General features: G+C 34.0%; 2 protein-coding genes and 3 non-coding genes across 5 annotated transcripts in view; 2 read left to right on the top strand and 3 right to left on the bottom strand.

Moving 5' to 3' along the window:
• Positions 1-25,145, bottom strand: part of LOC114327944 (Krueppel-like factor 5) — a 209,219-nt gene that overhangs the window by 52,143 nt on the left and 131,931 nt on the right. The gene's annotated exons all lie outside the window — the stretch shown is intronic.
• Trnaf-gaa (transfer RNA phenylalanine (anticodon GAA)) lies at positions 578-650 on the bottom strand. Its single transcript has one exon. It is a non-coding gene; the product is annotated as a tRNA-Phe (tRNA).
• Trnaf-gaa (transfer RNA phenylalanine (anticodon GAA)) lies at positions 1,244-1,316 on the bottom strand. Its single transcript has one exon. It is a non-coding gene; the product is annotated as a tRNA-Phe (tRNA).
• Trnaf-gaa (transfer RNA phenylalanine (anticodon GAA)) lies at positions 3,061-3,133 on the top strand. The gene has a single exon. It is a non-coding gene; the product is annotated as a tRNA-Phe (tRNA).
• Positions 3,247-23,264, top strand: LOC114327943 (uncharacterized). The gene is made up of 4 exons (XM_028276666.2): positions 3,247-3,754; positions 12,102-12,252; positions 21,037-21,366; positions 22,919-23,264. Exons 1-4 carry the CDS (start codon positions 3,274-3,276, stop codon positions 23,163-23,165), a joined length of 1,209 nt encoding a protein of 402 aa, XP_028132467.1. The 5' UTR covers positions 3,247-3,273; the 3' UTR covers positions 23,166-23,264.

The raw sequence follows: 25,145 nt of genomic DNA, 5'->3' as shown, positions 1-25,145 counted from the left end.
TTGATCGAGGGTCAAAAATCGGGGTCCAGGGACCTTTACATCTTCACTCTCAACTGAGCTATTTCGGCATATAATATGTCCAAGTAAACAGGGTCGGCCTTTGAAGCAATATAAAATTTTAGAAAGTAATTATCATTTAAATAAATGTTTGATAAACTATATCTTAATCTTATCAACTACATTAGTTAATGTTAATTCTCAGTCCATTAATGTAACATGCATATTAGTACTTTTTAAATATTAAAACCCCACTTACAATTATTATTTTTAGCTGATCTAGTTTGCTAGTAGTTTTGAATATTGATCCTATAGTATTTAATACTGATATGTTAATGTTTTTTTTAGTTATTGCCTTTAGTGTTATATAACATATCTTTAAAATCTTATATAGTTTAGCTTTTTACCAGTCGAAAAAGAAAACAACTAAATGAAATGTGTCCATAATTATTACATTACGGTCTACCTAATTTTTAGGGTGAGCATGTATTGAGGAATATAGTCTTAAGTTATATCGTGTGTAGTTTCGAGTTATGTTGTATAGATAATAAAGCAGTATCGAGATCGTAACTAAAAGATTTGCCGAAACCAGGGATCGAACCAGGGACCTTTAGATCTTCAGTCTAACGCTCTCCCAACTGAGCTATTTCGGCTAATAATAATATGATGTCCAAATAAACAGGGACGGCCCTTGAAGAAATATAAATTTTAGTAAGTAATTATCATGTACATATTAAAGATAGAGATAAAGCGCGGCCCGCGGCCCCGGACGCAGAAAAACATCATAGCTTAGGAACCTCCGCCAATGGTATGGACGGCACTATTTAGATCAGCTGTGAACAAAGTAAAGAGCATGCTACTGATCGCCAAGGGTCTAGGAGGACAAGGCACTTAACACTTAAAGAAGAAGAATTATCATGTAAGTAAAAATTTGATAAACTATATATTTTATACATTGGTTAATGTTAATTCTCAGATGCTTAATGTAACATGTATATTAGTACTTTTTATAATAAACCAATTTTATACCATGTCTTTAAAATCTTAGTTTAGCTTTTTACCGGTAAAAAAATAACTAAATGAAACTTCCATCACTACATCACAAACTACATTATGTTTATATTGATCTTTTAATATTCTGAATTTTCTCTGTATAACGCATGTATAACGTGTGTCGTTTCGAGTTAAGTTGTATACGGTTGTATAAATAAATACTGAAACAGTACAATATCATAACTAAAAGATTTGCCGAAACCAGGGATCGAACCAGGGACCTTTAGATCTTCAGTCTAACGCTCTCCCAACTGAGCTATTTCGGCTGATACTGATGCGCTAAACAACTAATTTTAAACAGGGCCGGCTTTCGAGCTATAACTTTCAAAATCTAAAATTTGATAATTTTTATTACAATCATATTCTAAATTGTGAAACTTGTTCAAATATTTTTAATTCTGATAGTGTTTTGCTAGAGTTTCATACAATTTCGATACATTTTTTGTAAAAACCATAGTTTAGGCGGTAAATAGAATAAGCTGATTGGAGCGACTACTAGAGGTAGTGTAACTTTCAGATTACATATCTGAAAAATTATTTATCAATGAACGATTTTAGAAGACTATAACGAGAACAACAAAGCCTACGATAGAACAAAAGCATCGTGTAAGTACCGAAGAAGACTATATGATTAAAGATTAAGAAAAAAGAAGAAAAATGATTTACTTATGTTCAAATAGTATGCAGATTCTTGTGTTTACTTGGCGTAGAAATGTAGAAACCCTAAATTCTTCAAAACTAATAGATCCCAGTTTAGGTCTCTCGTCTCTCTAATATTCCTATACCATCACATCCAAGAACGTAACTAGTAAAACAGATGCCGAAACCCGGAATCGAACCAGGACCTTGATTTTTGACCCTTCGCTTCGTTGTACAACGTATTCGCTTCGTATCTGGACCTCGATTTTTGACCCTTCGCTTCGTTATCGATCATTCGCTATCTGTACACTAAACAGATTCGAAGCGAATACGTTCGATAACGAAGCGAAGGGTCAAAAATCGAGGTCAAGGGACCTTGAGATCTTCAGTCTAACGCTCTCCCATAATTGAGCTACTTCGGCTGTCGCAAAGCAGGTAGCATCATTATCTTAATCTTCAAATAATGCTAATACGTAAAATAATTGAGTTAAAAATTAAGATGAGGTTATCAATATCATATACCATCAATCGAATAGTGACTGTGAAGAAAGTAGGAGAAGCCATCGAAACACAACAATGTAGAAAGTGGAATATCCTGGTTAGGGTCGATATATAGCCATTTACGTATGGATTTATTGTGCTTCATTTTATCCATATTTGGACTAAGGTATCCCCTTCTTTTGTTTTGTTTTCAGGACAGTGCGATTTTTATAAATTTTTTACCAGCATATTTCTTTAAATCGTCTCTACATCTCGTCTGAGGTATTCTTCACTGACATTTCTATGGTCGCCATCATATTATTATCTATTGGCTATGTTAAGTCACAATGAGGACCTCTCGTGGATTTCGGCGGAACTAAAATTGAGGCCTTTTTTCTTTTTATTGCCCTGCTATAATGGGGGTTTTTAATGTCATATCGTTGTTAAAATCATTGTCAGTATTTTCGAAAATCAATATAATTAATAAATTTTAATACAAAAGATTTAATTAAAAGCTTACAAACCTTCTATCAAAAGTGTTCTTCTTTGTATGTTGTGTTGCAGAGTATTTCGAGTAAATTTAGGACGCACACGTTTTTTAGATTAATCAAAAGACTACTAAATTTTTCACTTTATTGCTTTTCGAAAATACTGACAACGATTTTAACAAGGATTTGACATAAAAAACCGCCATTATAGCAGGGCAATAAAAAGAAAAAGGCTTATGTACTTGGTTTACTTCGAACATCTGAGATTTTTACACAACTGAATGTGTCAGATGGATAAAGAAACCACTATTCTATGAGAAGAATACATGAGTCGAATTTGCGAAAAATGGACATGTGTTCTTTTTCAAATAAACGCTTCAATCCTAAATACCAAAGTGAAAAAGCCGAAATAGCTCAGTTGGGAGAGCGTTAGACTGAAGATCTAAAGGTCCCTGGTTCGATCCCTGGTTTCGGCAAACTTTTTTTATTTTTTGTTTACGTAGATCAAAATTCATTGAAAATATTGACACCTGTTAAGGTTAATTTAATTTTTTTTATAGACATCTATGCATTTTATTATCAACTTGTCAGAAAAGTAATATTTGACATTTACAAAATGAGTACTTTTACTGTAGTATTTTTATTGCTATTTGTAAGTTTTTACGTTATATCACTGTCCACATATACATATATTACATCGTTACCTCACTTATCGAATAACACAATATCAAGAGAAAATAAAATACGAGTGAAAAGAATCGCATCTAATGATTATCAGTTAAAGGATGAAGTATTGATGACAAACCTGAACACAATAAACAATATTGATTACAGTAATGGTACAACTAAACCTAATATTCCAAACACAATACCAACAGAAAAGATGGTTACTTTAAATAAATGCTGTGCAGATAACCAGTATTTGAATCCCAACTACGAGTGTCAAGATGGAGACGAAGATATTTCATCAGAGGAACTTCTAAACAAGATATCTGATTATTTTGAAAATGCATCAACTGAACGAAATTACATAAATCAGAATACCGTAAATCTGAAATATAATTATATTTTACGCTTACGAAATGAACACGCATTTGGTAAGGAAAATCTACATACCTACTTAAATCACAATTTAATGTGCTTCTTTTAATAATAACGTATCTTATACTGCAATCACAATAAATATGCATTAGAAATAAACAAACTAAGACTTGTTGAATGTTACGAGGAGCACTCCCAAATCATGATAAATACATTTTAAATCCCAAATCATGATTTACAAACGTATACATTGTAAATCATGATTCGGGAGTGCTCCTCTTAACATTCAACGTGTCTTGGTTTGTTTATTTCTAGTGCATCTTTATTGTAATTTTAGTGTAGGTACTCTGATCAGATTTAACATGATATTAATGTTAGGTTCTTACCTAACATTTAACTAGTTCAGTACTTTTTGTGTACCTACTGAAAATGTCATCTACATACATTTTAAAAAAAGGAAATTTAGAGTTGAATCAGGGTGCGTTTTCCTCATTTTCCGCAATTCGAATTTTCCTAATTTTCCACCAGCTTTCAAGTAGCACGAAGGAGAAAATCAGAACCCTATTCTATTAAATTACATTTTTAGGTTATAATTAACACTCCTCTATCGATTCGTAAAATGGCACGAGGGACAATATGCGATTTTCTTTACAAAAGAAGATTCAATTTTCCTAGGAAAATTCCCTAGGAAACTCCACAGTTTTCACATATTTTACTCTCCTCACTTTTAACTTTCAATACTCTCAAAGGCATAGGGATAAAATCATGGTTGAACTTTGTCGGAAATCTGACAGTCTATTGGGAGTCCTACATTTTCTTTTGAAAATGGAACGATTATCAATCGTGGGATTTATATCATGTTTTATATTTATATATATAGTATGCTATGTCTCTTTCTCCTGTCGTTTCCCCATTACTGAGGATTGTGATTTCTTCCAATATTCCGAACAATGTTTCTCCATTGGTCTCTATCTTCAGCTGCTCTAAGAGCTTCGCAGAATAAGTTTCTAATTGAATGCTTTATTTGGTCTGACCATCTAGTTGGCGATCGTCCTCATGATCTTCTCCCCGGAACGTTTCCAGAAACAATTAATCTCTCCAAACTGTCGTCACCTCTGCGAACCACGTGACCAAAGAACTGCAGAATTCGTTGCAGACATATTGTGGACAGCCTTTTTTTAATATTGAGTTGGTTTAGAATGGAAACGTTTGTCCTATGAGCTGTCCAAGGTATGCGCAGCATTCTTCTCCAGCACCACATCTCAAAGGCCTCAATTTTTTGGCGCTCGCATGCGCGAAAAGTCCAAGTCTCTGCTCCGTATAGAAATATTTAGAATACAAGGGGATTCACCAGTCTCATCGTGATATTTTGAGAGATAGATCCGTCTTTCCAAACATTAGTTAGGCGACTCATCGCATTTTTTGCCATACCAATACGTCTCCGAACTTCTGCTTCACAGTTACCATCGTTAGTTATACTAGACCCGAGATAGACAAAGGTGTTTATTATCTGGTATTCCTGTAATATTGTGTTAGTCAGTTGAATAGTGTTAGCTTTATTAGCTTTGTTAGTTAGTCATTTTTGTCTTAGCTTTATTGATTTTCAGACCAACTTTATTGCTTTCGTACTCAACTCTTCGCAGAAGATTAAACATTTCTTGCTCATTTGCTGCTATAAGTGTAGTGTCATCAGCAAACCTTAAATTGGATATTTTCCTACCAGCTACTGTTACTCCACCGGCCCATCCTTCTAAAACCATCCTCATGACATGTTCACCATAAATGTTAAATAAGTCAGGTGACAACACGCATCCTTGTCTAACACCTCTCTCGGTCTTGAATTGGTTTGAGAACTTCTGATCTAGTCGTACTGTCGCTATAGTAGACTGGTACAGATTTTTAATAAGTGTCACCAGGTGCATTGGTGCGCCCATTTCTATTAAAATTCACCACAGATTTATCCAGCTTACACAATCAAATGCCTTTTGGTAGTCAACGAAGCATATAATCATAGGTACTTGAAGTTCTCTAGACTTTTCAGTGAGTTGTCTCAGGTTCAGGATTTGTTCCCTTCTACCTTTACCCTTTACAAACCCCGCTTGTTTCTGAGGTATTTGGTAATGTGGATAGGTTTTTAATCTATTTTTGATGATATGCAACAAGATTTTACTAGCATGTGTTATTAGTGACAGTGTGCGGTAGTTTTCACATCTGGTAGTAGTTCTTTTTTGTGTAGTGGGATATAAATTGAGGTACACCAATAAGATGGCCATTTTCCTGAATTTCAAACAGCGACAGATAGAATGGATGATATGTAATCCTTTGTCACCTATAGTAACTGTAGTATTTCACATGGTATTGAATCAATGCCTGGGGATGTATTTCTCTTTAGTGATTTAATTGCATCTTTGACTTCAGCGAGTAAGACAGTAGGTTCTCTAGGGTAGTCAGAAGGCCACTGATTTTCTGCTGATACCTGGTTATTTTTATATAGCTCGCCACAGTAGTTTCGCCATGTTTCCAATATTTCATCAGTATCGGTCTTTAAATTACCTTCCTTATCTATTACAGACCACGTTTGAGGTTTAAATTCTCTGGTAAGAAGTTTGATCTTAGTTAGGTAAGGAGTATGTTATGTACTCATGTGAAATTAATTAACCATGTTCTAGCATGAAGCACAATGAAGGACTGGAATCACACAGTAGCCCCCTACTTCGACCTCAAATAGAACATCATGCCAATAGGAGACTCAAAAGAATCTGGCCAGCTGACCTAAAAAACGGTTAAAGTGGCCTTGTCACTGGAGAAGACCTCACCAAGCCAATAGGAGCCATTTGCTCCGCAGCCAGCAAATTAGCTTATAGAACCTTATTTGTGTTTTGATCGCTAAAGGGTGGGACTTAATAAAAAATGTTCTAGTTGTAATATAGCGGAGGAAGAATATAATAACTTTTCTTCTCTTCTTCAGTCTGTTTATATCCACTCCAGGACAAAGGACTCCCCATGGGTTCTCCATTCTTCTCTTTTTTGTGCTATTTAATGACAGTTCTCCCCATTTTTGCTTTGATGTCGTCTAGTCATCGTTTTTGTGGTCCTCCTCTAATACGCTTGTGCTCGCGTGGTCTCCAATGTACAATGTTTTTCATCCACCTTTCGTTGTTTTGCCGTGCCACATGTCCTATCCAGTTCTCTGTGTCGTTCTCAATTTATTGGCTGAAACCTCTAAAGTTGTGCTCACAACGAGGCGCAGACCCTCGCTTCCTGGTATCCCTCGTACTCCTCGTACCATATTATCGATCGCCAGATGCATTATTTTAATGCAAGCGTTTACCAAAATGAAGAGTAGGATATTAAGCTCTAGGCTAGGATACGATGCGATGGTCTCCATAGTGAACGCACCCTAAGTGTCATGGTCTCCATTCCATAGGTTATAACTGGTAGAATACAACTGTTGAATACCCTTTTCTTGAGTCTTCCTAAGTCATTCGGATTCTTCGAAATATGTCTGCCATTTGATTCTGTTTGCCTAGAGTTTGATCGTGTGACCTATATAGATACCCTTCGACAATTTCGATATCACTTCCATCTAAGTCGATATAATAACAGTGGTTTCAAATCCTTTGCAAAATACGGATATCGGCCTTATAGCGACCATCATACTCACCATATAGAACTATGTTTTAATATTGTTTGGTGTCAACAAGATGGTAGCAATGCATATAATTCTGTCACTGTTATGGCTTTTTCCAATGAACGTAATGTTTTACAGTTGAATGTTTTGGCGACCAAAACGGAACAATTTATTAGTCAAAATTATTTCAAATAATTTTCTTTACATAATTTGTTAATACTCTTCTTCTTGCAGTACCGTCTCCTATCGGAGGTTGGCTACCATCACAGCAATCTTAACTTTGTTGACTGCAGCTCTGAACAACTGTAACTGCACCCATACCACTCCCTTAAATTTCGCAACCAGGAAATCCTCCTACGTCCCACATTTCTCTTTCCCGAGATTTTTCCTTGGATTATGAGTCTTAACAGAGAGTACTTTTCTCCTCTCATTATGTGGCCTAGATACTCCAGTTTTTTTGCTTGTATGGTTTTTATGACTTCGCATTCCATCTCCATCTTCAGCAAAACATCTTGATTTGTTACTCTTTCTGTCCATGGTATTTTCTACATTCTCCTGTAACACCACATCTCGAATGCCTCAATGTTTTTTATGTTTATCTTTTTAAGTGTCCAAGCTTCCATGCCGTACAGCAGAACGGAGAAAACATAGCATGTTAACATTCTCGTTCTTAAGTTTATATTTATGTCCCGGCTGCATAGGAACTTTTTCATTTTGACAAACGATTGTCTCGCTATCTCAATTCGCCTCTTGATTTCTCTTGTCTGGTCATTAGTATCAGTGAAGCAAACCCCTAAATATTTGTAGGACGTAACTCTTTCAACTGGCTGATTATTTATGGTTAAATTCACATTGGTGTATAGCTTCTTTGTTACAATAATGAATTTAGTCTTTTTGATGTTCAGTTTTAGACCATACTTATTGGTCTGAGTATTTATGTTTTACATCAAATACTGTAAATTTTCTAGGTTATCTGTTACTATTAGCGTGTCATCAGTATCGTATATTGTTAATCAACTCTCCGTTAATGTTCATACCAATGTATTGCTCTAGGAGCGCTTCCTGACATATTGTTTCGCTATATATATTGAATAATAGTGTAGAAAGCACACAACCCTGACGCACACGTCGACGATCTCAATTTCTTCGGTTAACTCATTATCAATCTTGATTTTTGCTGTTTGTCCCCAGTACAACCTGGATATGATGTTAATGTCGCGACTGTCGATATTTTTGCTTCTTAGGATTTCATACAGCTTTTGGTGTCTGACTTTATCGAAGGCCTTCTCAAAATCTATGAAACCTACGTAGAGGTCTTGGTTTGCATCCAAACATCTTTGCATTAACACACTCAGACCAAACAAAGCTTCCCGTGTTCCCAGTCCACTTCTGAATCCAAACTGTGTGGCGCTTATGTCCTCTTCTAATTTATTAAATATTCTTTTGTGAATTATTTTTAAAAATACTTTTAGTGTCTGGCTTATCAATGCTATAGTTCTGTGGTCTGAACACTCTCTGCCGTTATTCGTCTTCGGAATTGTGACGAAAGTAGAGGAGAGCCTTTTCTTTGGTATGATGCCTGTTCTATAAATTGTGTTAAAGAGGTTCACCATTATTTCAAGTGTGACGTCGTCTATAAGTTTCAACAATTCTACAGGAATTTCATCTGGTCCTGCAGCTTTACCCCCTTTTGTGTTCCTTAAAGCATATTCTATCTCGCTTTTTAGGATTTTAGGCCCTGTTGTGTCGTCTGTAGGTTCTGCCACTGCTATTTCTGGTCTTTCGTCTGCAAAAAGTTCTTCAATGTATTCTGTCCATATTGCCAGTTTTTCATTTAAATCTGTAATTATTTTACCTTTTTTGTCCTTTACGATGGATGCTTGTTTCACTTTTTTACCTGTTATTTCCTTGATCTTTTTATGCATGTTAAAGCTATCGTACTTTCTTTCATATTCTTCTATTTCCTTGCAGTTTTCCAGAACCCACTTCTCTTTGGCTTCTCTAATTTTTCTTTTAATCTCACGGTTCACTTATTTGTATTTTATCTTGTTGGTTTTATTTCTTCGCCTTTTCTCCATGAGGTACAAAATTTCGTTTGTCATCCATTCCTTTTTCTTAATTTTGCGTGGAGCTAAGGAGCCTTCACCAGCTGTCATAAGGGTCTTTTCTATCTCCATCCATTTGTCCTCTACATTGCCTGTGTTCCTTTTTTTTGCAGCGAGGTTTCTAAAATTGTTGTTTACCTGTTCTCTTGCCCTTTCCAGTATAGTTGCGTCTTTCAGTTGCTTAACGTCTATCTTTTGTTTAGCTGCATTTTTCTGTAGTTTCTTGAATCTTATATTTACTACAGCCACCACCGGATTGTGATCCGATTCTATATTAGTGCCTGGATAGGTTTTTGTAGACGTGATGGATTTTTTAAACCGGCTTTTGATTAGTATATAATCGATTTGATTCCTGACGATGTTGTCTGCATTATCCCTTGGTGATGTCCACGTGTACAATCTACGGTTTGGCAATCTGAACATTGTGTTCATTACTACAAATTCTTTTTCTTGGCAAAATTGTACGAGACGTTCACCTCGGTCGTTCCGTTGTCCAAGTCCAAATTCACCAGTGTATCCATCAGTTTTCACCTTACCAACTTTAGCGTTGAAATCGCCCATGATTACGGTGACCTCTTCTTTTTTGGTCGATTCCAGAATGTATTCTAATTGCTTGTAGAATTCTTCTATTCTATTTGTCCATAGTAAACAAGAGAGGCTTAAGATGTCTAAGGCCGACACGGGGTATTCAGAAAATCAAAATTAAAGACACCAATAACAAGGAAAAAAAGGACAAATATAAAATAACAACGATAGTTGAACACTTCTGCAAAACCTTGTACCGCTCGCAAAGCCAATCTAATGAATCCACAAAAGAAAACGTTAATCGAAGAATAGAAAACGTTATGTTGTTCTGAAGCTATTTCCTTGTGGCATTTTTATAATCAACTATTTTCAATGGGAAATAAGCCACAATTTTACCAAAAAAATGATTTTATTAACGTTTCTAAACCCAAATTATACCAAAAAACTTCGACAACGAAACCCGATTTGGGCTTCCCAACGTTAATAAAATCATTTTTTTGGTAAAATTTTGGCTTATTTCCCATTGAAAATAGTTGATTATAGAAAACGTTGGATCGGAGTTACTATAGTCGGTTCGCTAAACTCAGACACAACTGGCTAGTGATTTTAGTAGGTAATTTTTTTGTTTTTGACCAATTTTGCCCAAATTGGCAAAATTATTTACTAAAATCACTAGCCAGTTCTGTCTGAGTTTAGCGAACCGACTATACCAAATATAGACGGATTCGAAATGGAAAATTCTTTAAAAGCGCTAAAAAATAACAAAGCTCCATGACACGAGGGTATACCTAATTTCCGAGTTTTGGAAGAAAACAAGACAATAACAATTCCAATACTAATAGGGCGATTTAATAATATCTATCATACTAACATACTAGCTAAATCCTTAAAGACTGGAATTAGAGTCTATAGTCTATAGTATATAATACTCCTTCACAAAATAATATCGTCGGTATACTGCGAAAACCAGGTAAATGACAAATTTTAAAATATTGAGTTAAGTATACCAAAATTTTCAGCTTTTTACGCTCTACATACAGGTAAAACTCAATAAATGATACGACTTACTATTCAGCAGATAATTTGTGTAATAAACAAATAAGTTACACGTAACCAACTTTTCATTTTCAAATAAAACAATATATCGCTACTTACTTCCATAAAATCAAAGTTCTGTTGCATGTAACCATGTAACTAACAAAGCGCACATTTATATTTGCCGGACAATATATTTCTACTGCTGTATATCTACCATATTCAGTAAAAAGGTGATAAGTGTCTTTAATATAGTGTGATTTATTTTGATTTACAGGTACAACCAGGTAAGTGATTCCACCTGGATCTTAAATTTAGGTTTAATCAGCTAGGTCTCTTAACTTTTTCAAACTAATGATAGAATATTATTTCTGATATATGCATCTTTCACTAGCATATCGAATATCAAACACAACTGGTCCGCTTAATTCAAAATAAAGCACTAAATTTTAAAAACGTTTTTTCTCGATTTCGGTATTTCGACATTTACCTGGTTTTTGTAGTATACCGACGATATAATATAATATATAATCCTTCACAAAAAAGGGTGATCTTAAGAATTATAGATTTATATCGTTGCACAGTCAAGCATACAAATTGATTACGACAATTTTTAATCAGAAATTGTCCTCTTCTTAATCATTTCGTACTTTATCTTAATACGATCACGCAAGTCTATTGACCGATATATTGATACGGTTACTTATGGCGATGTTGGATCCTTTTCAATGTGCGTTAAATAAAGTGAAAATAGTTATAGCGATCGAAAGGAAGAAAATGAGAATAGAAAAAATAATCAAAACAATACTTCAGATTGACCAAGAATGAGACTTGTAATTAACTAATATCTAAACTTCTTCTTTTATCCTTTGTAATAAGAAGTACGCATGTCAGCTTCTTGTCAGATTTATAAATGAAACAAAATCTATAACTGTAAACTAACGCCCACAGAAAAGTAAAAAAACTAAATTTTTTTAGAATATTTTTACTTTTAGATAGAACATATAGACCATTTAGATAGACCATTTACATTTAGATAGACCATATATATTTTGTTATAAAATGTTGTTGATTTTGGCAGTGTTTAATCGTCTAAAATTGTTTCAGCCCTGATTTGGCCCTCGTCAAATACAAGTCAGCGTTATACTTTTAATCGAAAAGAACTGTTTTTAAACGAATTCATCCATATTAACAAGACGCGGTTGGTGACCTCTTTTTCTCCACAATCCTTTTGTGTAGACATACTTTCATCGGGAGGGTAAGTAACCAGAAATAAATATCGTGTAAAACAATTTCTCGCTTCATGTAGATTTAGAGATTTATTTTTAATTCAAAAATATGTAAAAATATAAAAGCCAGTTTTTTGGTCAATTGTAACTGTACAGACATGGGACGATTGTGCAGATGGTGCCTGCTATAATCAGGTCTTGATAGAGATAGAGGGTCCTCTAATCTACGGGCACGATTGTACCGGACGCGCAGCACGATTGTACCGGACGCGCAGATGTAATCCTCACAGCTTTATTCTAATTAATTAGTAGTACGTTCTTTAAAGGTAAAATATTGCAAAACCTCTAAATTTTAAAGAACCGCTTGGATTGGCATGAAATTTGGCATGCACATAGCCACCAAGTCAAAGAAAAAAAGTGATATTGTGCCGATGCGTGCTTTTGCCCTAGGGGTGAGTTTCACCCCCTTTGTGTGGGTGCAAAATATATGTTCGAAATAAGTCCGGAAATGGATAAAATGACTAATTCTAAGCAACTTTTGTTTTATAAAGTTTTTTCACCAAGTTAATACTTTTCGAGTTATTTGCGAGTGAATATGTTAATTTTTCTACAAAATAACCACGTTTTCAGACGGTTTTTCGCAAATAACTCAAAAAGTAAGTATTTGGTAAAAAAAATTCTTATCAAAAATATAGCATGTAAAAAAATGAAAAACATGGTGTATATATTAGGTCACTATACCTTGTAGAAGCAGAGTTACTGCTAATGATAAATAGGTTCATATTCGTCAAATTCCAAATCGAATATTTTAACGTGCCATAACCAAAAAACGAAGCACTTTTTGGGCAATATTCATTTTATCTTTTTTAAAGTATTTAAGAAATGTTTATTTTTGTTTTTTAAAACAATTTTTTAGCATCAAAAGTAAACAAGTTACTCTGAAAATAAAGTTCGTCCCTTTTTATTGGTAAGAAATCGGGAAAATCAGCCCCTAATTAGCATTTCCAATGAACTTAATTGTTACCACTTCACAAGTTTTTTACTCGCGTATGTATTAATCATATGTAAGTTTCATCGGTTCAAAATCCTTATTTTTGAAAGAGCTGTAGATAAAAGGGCTTGAACGAGTCACTTATCACGAGTGTATGCAAATTTAGAAACACCGAATCTTAATGAAAATTTTGTCTCACAGAAAAACAAAAAAATTGAAAAAAATACTGACCGACTGATCTAGTCACTCTAATGGTATGTGGAGGTCCATTATCATGCATGAAAATTAAATTTTCTCCTGTTTCACCTCTCCAGAGCCTAACTACAGGTTAGCAACATACCTGTGAGCAGTTAAAATTGATTGTATGAAAATTAAAGGAGTTTTTTTACGGATCACAATTCCTCTCCAGAACATTACACTTCCTCTTGTATACTTGTGAACAGATCTGACAGTTTTTGTTCTGGCTTGTCTTACTCGACTCCTAAGTACACAATTTCGTGGGTCACCTGATTTTACACAAATTTTGACTTTTTCTGAAAATAGCACATTTTGTCAATTCCCAATGTTCCAGTTTTGGTGGTGAAGACACCAATTTAGGCGATTAATCTTGTGCTGCCTGGATAACTTGGGAATCCATAACTGTCTCCTGCTGTATACTTCTTGGCACGAACTCTTCTTCTTATCGTTTCAACTGAAACAGTTACAACTGTAGCTTCCAAAAGTTGCCTTTGGAGCTGCAGGTGAGAAATGTTTGGGTGCCTTCCAGCTGATTGGACAATTTAACGATAGTGGCGAACCGTTATTACTTTCGGCGACTTTCCCTTGCTTTATTTTGAGTTTTCCTAGTTCCTGTTACCTAGCATAGGTTTTGGACTGAACGCCCTGTGTCACGTCTAGCTCTACAGCTATGTCCCCCTGAGAACATTACTTGCTCCACAAGAATAATAATCTTTCTCCGTTGTAAGTTCTATAACTACACATGAGGCATATTTTAGTTTTTGGACGCAAAAGTTAGTTTATTTATTTTCGTTCAATTTGCAACTCAAGCAAATAACCTATTTAGTCCAGAAAACCACTGCGCATCCGCTAGGAAAAATATTCTAATTCGGATTTTTTGCACAATCTTACTCAAAAAGGACTCCTTTTAACAAATTTGCATGTTACCAGGACCAAAAGGTGGTCAAAAATTTTTAAACGTTTTTTTTTGTTTTTTCCTAAAATTATTTTTTTGCATGGAAAAAAGTTTTTTTAGGTTTTTTGGATCATTCCAAACAGAAAAGGTCTTTAGTGACTTTTCTCTAAAAATGATAGTTTTTGACATATAAGCGATTAAAAATTGAAAAATTGCGAAATCGGCCATTTTTAACCCTCAAAAACTATGTGAAAAACTGAAAATTTGAATGTTCCCAAGGTAAGTAGATATTCTTTAAACATCGATTGATGAAATCCCGAAGAGTTTTTTGCAATACAATATTCAAAACTCCTTTGTTTTTTAATTGCTAATCAAGCGTGCGCGACACTATTTTCCACCGACAGTATGGTGCAAATGAAAGGAATAAATTCGTTATTTCGTAAACCGGCGACTTTAAAAAAAAATCCCGAAACAGGTCGATTTTTATTTTTAAGTTATGATATTGTGGCATATATGGTATACTAGTGACGTCATCCATCTGGGCGTGATGACGTAATCTATGATTTTTTAAATGAGAATAGGGGTAGTGTGGTAGCTTATTTGAAAGGTTTTTCAATTCTCTATTCAGTAATGTAAAAATTTACATAATTATTTATACAAGGTGTCCTTCTACTTCTTTTTTTGTCAAATAATTTAATTTAATAAAAAATTTTGGACACCCTGTATAAATAATTATGTAAATGTTTATATTACTGAACAGAGAATTGAAGAACCTTTCAAATGAGCTAGCACACGACCCCTATTCTCATTAAAAAAAATCATCGATTACGTCATCACGTCCAGATGGATGATGTGACTAGTATACCATATATGCCACAATATCATAACTTAAAAATAAAAATCGACCTGTTTCGGGATTTTTTTTAAAGTCGCCGGTTTACGAAATAACGAATTTATTCCTTTCATTTGCACCATACTGTCGGTGGAAAATAGTGTCGCGCACGCTTGATTAGCAATTAAAAAACAAAGGAGTTTTGAATATTGTATTGCAAAAAACTCTTCGGGATTTCATCAATCGATGTTTAAAGAATATCCACCTACCTTGGCAACATTCAAATTTTCAGTTTTTCACATAGTTTTTGAGGGTTAAAAATGGCCGATTTCGCAATTTTTCAATTTTTAATCGCTTATATGTCAAAATCTATCATTTTTAGAGAAAAGTCACTAAAGACCTTTTCTGTTTGGAATGATCCAAAAAACCCAAAAAAAACTTTTTCCATGCAAAAAAAATAATTTTAGGAAAAAAACAAAAAAAAAACGTTTAAAAAATTTTTGACCACCTTTTGGTCCTGGCTACATGCAAATTTGTTAAAAGGAGTCCTTTTTGAGTAAGATTGTGCAAAAAATACGAATTAGAATATTTTTCCTAGCGGATGCGCAGTGGCTTTCTGGACTAATTCGCGGTGTGCAAGTACTTGGAAGGGATACGCGAAACCATCGTGCGCGAATAGCGGAGAAATATTGCAACTTTCTTAAATAATTCATGTCAATTGAAATTGTCAAATTGACGTACATTTCATAACTACTGTCATTGAAGGACAAAAATTATATATTGCTCCACAATATTGATATTATATGCAATTATTATATAAAGGTAAATTTAATTAATTGTATTTTGCTTGCAGTACTGCATTTTAATAACTAATTTTATTTAGTACATACAATTGTTTACGTTTTAATAACATAACCTGAATCTTATTTTTTCTTCTTATTATTATTTTTTGGACTATGGCTTTGACAATTATCCAGTAACCAGGACCATATGATTGGTCAATATAATTAAAAGTGCGAATAAAAGTGTAGAGCGTAGAAACCAGGTGTCGCTTTTCCGAACTTGCACGGTCCCAATACCGTACCGAGCTGTACTATCTGATTGTCTTATCGATTTGTTTATTTTCAATAAAAACCTTTATTCTTCGCAACAATCACAAATTTTTTCAAAAGAAATAAATATTGCTTTGAAATTCATGGTGCTTCCATATAAGTTTGGTTGTGTATATAACTGTATGTTTTTGAAATAGGTTATTACATTTTAGTCTCATCTTTAATCATATAACCTAACCTGCAACGGTACATATTAATACACTACTCTGCGGAGGTACAGTCGCCCAAGGAAGACATTAAGATATTATGTCACTTAGACGCAATCATACTTAGATCAGTATTATACATCTGAGTTAAGTCGACTTTACATTACATGATTTATCATGTGATTTGTCATATGATTTGGTCATGGAGTGAAATTTACGTGTTTACACTGTGTGATTTGTCATATGATTTTGCATTGTTTATACGGCTCGTTTTGTCATAAGCATTGTCATGCGGCTCCTCATGGGAAAAATCATATGACAAATCACATGATAAATCATGTAGTGTAAAGTCGACTTTAGTTCGGCGCAATCGAGCTCCCAGCTGAACGCATCTCAGGTAAAATTGGTGCAACCGTCCCATGCCGAGATGTACAACCTACATTTTCTTGCTCATATTGACCTCTATAGGACTACATTTATATGCCATAAACTATAATGTCCCAAACATCAAAAATTAGAAAAAAAAAATGATATTTTGCTGAAAAGAGAGGTAGAGGTCTTTATGTTTTTTCTGTTTTGGATCATCCTTTCAATAAGTATATTCTTTTTATCACACTACTAGTAAAGTTTGACAGTTCGTTGTATTACGTCGTCCTACGCAAATTACCACGTACCTACTTTCTCCTTTTTAATCATATCACTGGTGCTTATTTTTCTAAAATACTCCTTTTTAAATTCAATAGAAATGTTATTAAATTAAGATTAACGATATTTAATGAACACGTTCCCAGTAAACTGAATAAATATTTTGACGATATTTATCTTTATCGTATCAATATTTCTTTATCGCGCCCCCCAATCCTTTTAAATCTTCTTATATATGTTATAGTCAAAGCCCGAATTTCAGGCACTCCTAGGTTTGACTAGGCAATCCTCAGGTCTGACTGACGGTCTTAGTCAAAGCCCGAAATAAATTATAGTTTCGGCCTTTGACTAGGCAAACCTAGGAGAGACTAAGTTTTTCAGGCAAAGGTCGAAATTTAATTTTATGAAATCGGGGTTTGACTAGTCAAACCCCGATCAGCTATTAAAATGTCGTAATTTGTTAGATTAGGTTTAATAAAACGTCATTTTTTAATTTTAATGTTTATTATTTTATATTATCGTAATTAAAATAATAAAAAAAAGTGTTTACTCTAACATGTTGAGGCATTATGGTACGTAGAGTTGCAAAATACGTTAGACCTTTTACACTTACTTAATTTGAAAGAGCATTTCTTATTGCAGTAGCAGTTTATAAATTCTTGTCCTCCAAATTTAGAATCTTTTCTACTAATTTCTCTTAGAGACAGAGACAGCTTAACGTCTGGAACATCTTCGAAATTAGGAAATTTCTCTTTGCATTCTCTTATTTGATTTTTTGAAAAAAGTGTGTTTATTGTTCCGTATTTCGTACAAACTCTATATAAACCGTCAATTGTTTTATCTTGTATGCTATTCAAAATATTTCGAGCATCCTCTTTGGCTCTATCAAAGCTGGGGATAGGCATTGTTACAGTTTTTCCGATCGAAATTGGAGGATATTTTTTTCACTTAATTGTTTCATAGCATTAGCCTGGGCATGAAGACTTTCAATCGCATTTCCTTGGATATCATACAAGATAAAACAATAATAATAATAGATAAAGCAGGCTTACGACACAGTAAATAGACAGCAGATGTACGAACTGATGAAAGAATTGGGGATACCAAGTAAAATTGTCAGGATGATAAAGATGACGATGGAAAACACTTCTTCTTCTTCTTTCTCATAATCCTTAGTGCCCTTCAGGGCGTCGGATGTCGGGTTCCGCCTTTTATCCACTTCTTCCAATTGCTTCTATTGGTGGCCAGGTTCTTCATATCCCTCATACTGATGTGTCTCCTTTCACCTATATCTTGGATCTGGTCCATCCATGTCTTCCTCGGCCTTCCCTTTTTCTTTTGTTTCCCATTTTGGCTTCATGTACCTTCTTTGTAAGTCTATTTTGCTCCATTCGTTGTATGTGTCCAAACCAGCTTAATTGTTTGTTTTCGATCTTCCTAATTATCGGTTCTTGTTCCAACTCTCTTCTTATATCTTCATTTCTGAATCTGTCAAACTTCGTAACTCCGGCTATTTTTCTCATGTATTTCATCTCCGTCGCGTTTATCATTGATTCATGTTTCTTTTGGACAATCCATGTTTCCGCCCCATATGTCATTATCGGATTTACTATGCTGTTATATACTCTGAGTTTAGTTTTGCTGCTTATTTCTGACTTTCCAAAAATTGTATTATTTAAAGAGTAATACACGCTAGTTGCCTTCTTCAGTTTATTACTTATTGCAAAGTCCGTTTTCCCATCATCCGTTATTATATTTCCCAGATATTCAAAAGTAGATACATGTTCTATTACTTTTTCCCTTACTATTATATTAGTATTCCTTTCTCTTTTCTCATCTTCATTTATTATCATAAGTTTTGTTTTGTTGAGGTTCATTTCCATTTTTAATTTATGTATCTCTTTTTGCCAAATATCTATTAGTTTCTGCATTTTCTCTACTGTGTCTGTGATTAGAACTATATCATCAGCGTATAGAAGGGAGTTGATCTTTATTGCATTTAAGTTTTTATATCCTACTATGTATTGAAGGTTTCTTGTTTGATCTTTGGTATTTTTGATTAAAGTATCCATGACTATTATAAACAAGAGGGGGCTTAGTCCATCTCCTTGTTTAATTCCCTTATCCCATTTATGGGATGGAAAACACAACAAACGAAATAGCTTGGAAAGGGTATACATCCAAAAAGTTTGAAACCAAGGAAGGATTACGACAAGGACACCCACTATCAACAATGGCATTCAATCTAACATTGGAAGGAATAATCAGGAAAAGCAGAATATACAGGCAAGAAACGATATTTAAAACGGCCACCAATGCATAGCATTTGCAGATGATCTGACGCTATTAGCAACAAGCAAAAAAGAACTACAAAAGTTAATGAAAAACATAATACCAGAAGCCAAAAAATTCGGACTTAAAATAAATGAAGAAAAGTATATGATAATGGGAGAGATCCAAAAAGAAAAAGAGAATAACATCATAGTACAAATAGATGGAGAAAAAACATACTCGTTCAAAAGAGCCAAAGAAATTATTTACCTGGGAGCCAAAATAGATGAAAATGGTCATGAAGAAGGGGAGATAAAGGCAAGAATAGCTAAAGGAAATAAAAAATATGGAGCATTACGCACATTATTGAAATCCAAATACGTATCAAGAAAAACAAAAATAAGAATTTATAAGACTGTTATCAGACCTACAGTAACATACGCAAGCGAAACATGGGTGCTCAAAAAGTCAGAAACAGACCTGTTAGAAAGATGGGAGAGAAAAATGCAAAGAGCAATATATGGAGGTGTGAAAATAGAAGGTCAGTGGAGAAGAAGAACCAATAAATAATTGGAAGAACTATATCAAGAGCCAACGATTTCGACGACGATCAAAGCACAGAGAATACGATACTTGGGGCACATAGAGAGAATGGGAAGTAAACGAATGCCAAAAATGGTACTTTCACGAAGACCAATACAAAAGAGGAGGAAAGGCAGGCCAAGGAAAAGATGGAAGGACAGTGTATATGAAGACTTGAAGAAAAGTAACATTGAGAGATGGAAAGAACTAGCATTGGACAGAAGGAGATGGAGAGAGGTGGTGAAGGAGTGTATAAAAAGACTGAAGTGTATTTAAATAAAATTTATAAGTTATGTAAGTTATATTAAGTTATTTACTATATTATTTATGTAATCAGAAATGTAAACATTTTAGCCCTAGGCCTACAAGGCCTGTTGCGCTTAATAAATAAATAAATAATAAAACAATAATTGACGGTTTATATAGAGTTGGTGCGAAATACGGAACAATAAACACACTTTTTTCAAGAAATCAAATAAGAGAATTCAACGAGAATTTTCCTAATTTCGAAGATGTTCCAGACATTAAGCTGTCTCTAAGAGAAATTAGTACAAAAGATTCTAAATTTGGAGGACAAGGATTTATAAAATACCACTGCAATAAGAAGTGCTCTTCAAAACCATGTAAGTGTAAAAGGTCTAACGTATTGTGCAACTCTAAATGCCATAATGCCTCAACATGCGAGAATAAACACTATTTTTTTTATTTTAATTATGACAATATAAAAATAATAAACATTAAAATTAAAAATGACGTTCTATTAAACCTAATCTAACACATTACGACATTTTAATAGCTGATCGGGGTTTGACTAGTCAAACCCCGATTTCATAAAATTAAATTTCGACCTTTGCCTGACCAACGTAGTCTCTCCTAGGTTTGACTAGTCAAAGGCCGAAATTGCAATTTATTTCGGGCTTTGACTAAGACCGTCAGTCAGACCTGAGGATTGCCTAGTCAAACCTAGGAGTGCCTGAAATTCGGGCTTTGACTATAACATATACACGCATATATTTTCCATCTCCTTTATACTAGTCTTTTAAAAATGTATATAAAAATCAAAGTTTTGTAAATTAGATAGGTATATAATGTTCTTTTTTAGATATCTGGTCACTTTTGTTAATCCCTGTATAGAAAAAATATGCATACAAAAATGTTGTCCTAAGGGATTTTATTATAACATACGTGATAAATTATGCGTCGTTGATCCTGCATTTACCAATAATTTTGAACCAACATTTCACGTAGAGAATCATAAAATCCAAAAACAACCACAATATTATGTATTAGACAAGAATTTTAAATGCTCTGATAATGCTTTCATGCAAAAGTTGCAAATGGAACGATTGGACGGTTCATTGTATCTACAGGAAGATGGATCACTTATGACTTTCCAGGGTGCCATACAAGGAGACTCTTATAATATGACTGAGTAAGTTATTATTCATATCTCTTCAACTATAAACTCAAACACTATTCTTTGTAATTGAAGATAAATCTTTTACTAAAAGAAAAAAGTCGGTCAGATAGCTTAATGGGTCTGGCAGACAAAACGCATTCACTTCATTGTGAATGATCAAGTCTAGTCGATCGATATTACAAACGTTGGCCAAAAAACAAAAAATTTAACGTACTAGGATAAAATCTAAGTGGATCTTTTACTTAGACTAGAATAAACTGGTGTATCGGATCGATCTATGGCTGAGCAGTACGACAAGGGATGGGGGCTTTTGTTTTGGTGTTACTACATAGATCCCTGCCGGACAAGCATGTACGCTTAAAAAACCGAAACATAAATATAGATATTAAGAAAAAAAATACGATCTACAATACGATTGTCAAAATTACCCCACTCGATAATGCAGAAATGAGTAGATGGACAGAATATGACAAGAAAAACACAATTGACAGAATATCACGGCAAACGAATGAATAAAAGAAATCATTGAGATCCTAAAGAAAATAGTGGAAGATGTAGTGGAAGAAATGGAACAACAATTAAGACTGTTCTGCTCGTTCGTTCCCATGCACCCCTTCATGACCCATATTAAAGGCACATTATTATTGTCTTTTGCTAGGTTGGTGAGGAGATCTTTTTTCACCAGTTTTGATTTTGTGAGTGGGTTATTTATTGCCAGAATAGTCGCTTGGCTATCTGTGTGAATGTTGATTCTCTTAGCTTTACGGTTTTTATCAATGCAGGCCACCAAAGCAAAAACTTCTTCCTGGAACACAGTTGTATGTTGACCTAGGCTGTAACATTTATTATAGTTAAATGTTTGTCTAAACACTGCTGATCCAGTACTATGGGCAGTTTTGAATCCCTCAGAGAACCATATTAAGTCCCCATTAATATTTGGGACTTATTATTCTCTAGATTCTAGATGGTATAATTGTGTTAATCTTCTTATTGAAGATTAGTTCTGGTGTCTTCATATCTGAGTTCATCATAAAGATGGATTCCTCAAGTATAGTCCCCATTGTGTGGCTATTCAATACATAATTCGGTCACCAAGTATTTTTTGCTTTGAGTCACAGAATGGTTATAAAGGCTACCGCCGAAATACATATATAATTCCAGCGGAGAGAGACCTGTGATAGCCTCTAATGAAGCCGTTCCTGTACTGTTCAATGCTACTGTTACCTATATTTCGAAGCGCTTGTTTTTGTAGGGTGGCGAGAGTGGTCGCACTTGAGAGGTTTGGTCACAAGAGTGCAAAGCCGTCTTTCTCCACCAAAGTACTGATACATAAGTAACTGTCGGTCGTAGCACTGATGTGTATAACGAACAGATTACCTTTCTTTTCAATACCTACTCAGGTTTTACCTACAACTCGTCTGCAGTTCCAGAAAAGTCGCTTAGTCCTATTGGTTATATTGTTAATATGAGTATTCCAATTGAGTTGATTTACATCTTAAAAAGTACAGAGGATAATAATTCGAATTTTATTTTCCGCCTTTTTTAACTTACTATTTTATTACAGTTACTGTATTGATCAAGTTTACGATGGAAATTCAGAAAATGCTGTAATTGGCGGTTTTATTTGTCAACTTATAAAAGAAAACCCAGAGCGCCTTAAGCTTAACCAAACTCTTTCTCTGGAGCCAAGATTACGTAAACAACAAAAACTAGATGATTTAAAGATATTAAGCAGCTGTTGCAATATTCCAACAGTCATTGTTATTGAATTAATAGGGTGTTTATTGGCTGCTATTTTTTTTCTAAATTAAATTTTTTCTATCTACTAATTATTTATTAGTATATAAAAAATTATTACATTGTTATTATATTTTCCGAAAACTCTAGAAATATAAACAGGTTTAGAACAATTTTGATTTCATTGAACTACGCAGAGGAATATTCTCGGTTTTTGTAATTCCATACAAACCATCATTCTCTTGCAGAAAGAAATTTTTAACAAACACCTATTATTTATTTTATTATGAATGGATTCTTTTTTCTTGAATTGTTTGTTTTGAAAAACAAATTAGATTTAATTAAAAATTTGGTAAAAATTTGTAAATATGTATGTATAAAATTTTTTACAGCTCAAAATAATCTATGTACGAGAAAATAGCATGTATTAATATGATTTAGCTTATAGAGAGTTGAAGTTGACTAAAAATGAATATCAAAAAGACTAAATACAAAACAACAACAAAAAAATATAAGTTCATTTTTGGAGATGTACCGTTTCGCTCTTCGCTCCGTGCGTGACCATGCTGGGGTACCGGAAAACGATTCCAGCGTGAGTAGCGGCGAAATATGACAATATTGGAGCTATCTTTGTAATGTCATTTTTTGTATAACAAATATTATCAAAAATAGTAAATAAATGTTATATGTTGCATATTTATCATATTATGCTTAAGAGCAAACAGTAGCGATCAACGTGTAGCAATAAACACGTTCCAAGATTGCGGCTCTAGTTTTGAATATTTTGTCGAGATATTTGGCACACATATTCGTAATATAATAAAGAATGGCGGTACAAAGCCCAATTTCAGAAATATGTTAGTATGTGGAAATTACTCTATAACTAAATAAAATATTGGAGAAAGGCGCCTGTACCGCCATTAAGAAAGACAAAAAATAGACTTTCTTCAATTAAACTTTTTTATCCCGTGCCTAGATTTTGTGTCACATTGCAACTACTAAAAATCGATTTTTTCACTGACTTGGCAACATTTCGCGTCTATGTGTATAAAAATTGTTTTTGATAGTATAAACGTCACTGTCAGTGTCGAATTACCGACTCACTGTTGCCTCAATTTTGAAAGTTCGCAGAACTTTCGCAATCTTGGACCGCGTTTGTTGCTACCTGTTGATCGCTACTGTGTGCTTTTAACGTAAAATTTGAGAGATCTAAAAATATTTGGTGAAGGCGCAAGGTGTATCGGCAGTCATGCACGGAGGAATAGAAAGAGTTGAAAAATACAAATAGGCAGGATGCTAGATTTCAGAAAATAATAATCAAACAGAACAAATAAGAGCTAGGCTAGAAATAGTAAGGAATACATTTGCACAAATGAAAGCCATTCTTGAAGAGAACAATCTCCATCCTAAACATATAAAAGAAGTACAAACATTGATACCTGGAAATGAAACAGGCAGAATTGATTTTAGTAGGTGGATCAAGGATTTTAACCAGATGTTTATTCACGGATGAAGCTAAATTACACACGAAATGGTATATATGTTACAGTTCAAGTTGATTATCCAGTTGGAGTTGACTTTTACTAGTTCGAGTCAACTCTAACGGCTGGTTTCAGTAAAAGTTGATTATAAATATAAAATGAAGATTTATATTCAACATTTACTAGTAAAAGTAGACTCCAACTAGGAAAAGTATACTCTTCCCAATGCCATTTAGTAAAAGTTGATTCTGATTCACACAAACAGCCGATTCTAGAAATTAAAAATGTTACTGAATATGTTCAAATTAGTCTAGGCTGTATCGTCGCCCCGTTAGGTAAATTACTTCGATTCGAATGTTTTGCACAAACTTACTCAAAAAGAGGTCCTTATAACAAATCTACTGGGTGCCAGGCAGTAAAAATTGTTTAAACAATTTTTTTAGACTAATTCACAAAAATAATTTTTTCACTTCGAATAATTTTTTTAGATCATTTGGGTTATTCTGAGCAAAAAAAGGTATTTTGAAAAATGCGAAAATAGCCATTTTCAAGGCTTAATAACTCGGTTAAAAT

The sequence above is a fragment of the Diabrotica virgifera genome, chromosome 6 (assembly GCF_917563875.1).
Source record: "Diabrotica virgifera virgifera chromosome 6, PGI_DIABVI_V3a".
In the NCBI taxonomy this organism is placed as follows: Eukaryota; Metazoa; Arthropoda; class Insecta; order Coleoptera; family Chrysomelidae; genus Diabrotica; species Diabrotica virgifera.
This window is presented reverse-complemented; position numbering and strand designations above follow the sequence as displayed.

Coding starts and splice junctions, on each gene's coding strand:
- LOC114327943 (XM_028276666.2), top strand. CDS start 3,274: ATGAGTACTTTTACTGTAGTATTTTTATTGCTATTTGTAAGTTTTTAC. Junction 12,253..21,036: donor GACATACTTTCATCGGGAGG/GTAAGTAACCAG, acceptor GTTCTTTTTTAG/ATATCTGGTCACTTTTGTTA. Junction 21,367..22,918: donor GACTCTTATAATATGACTGA/GTAAGTTATTAT, acceptor ATTTTATTACAG/TTACTGTATTGATCAAGTTT.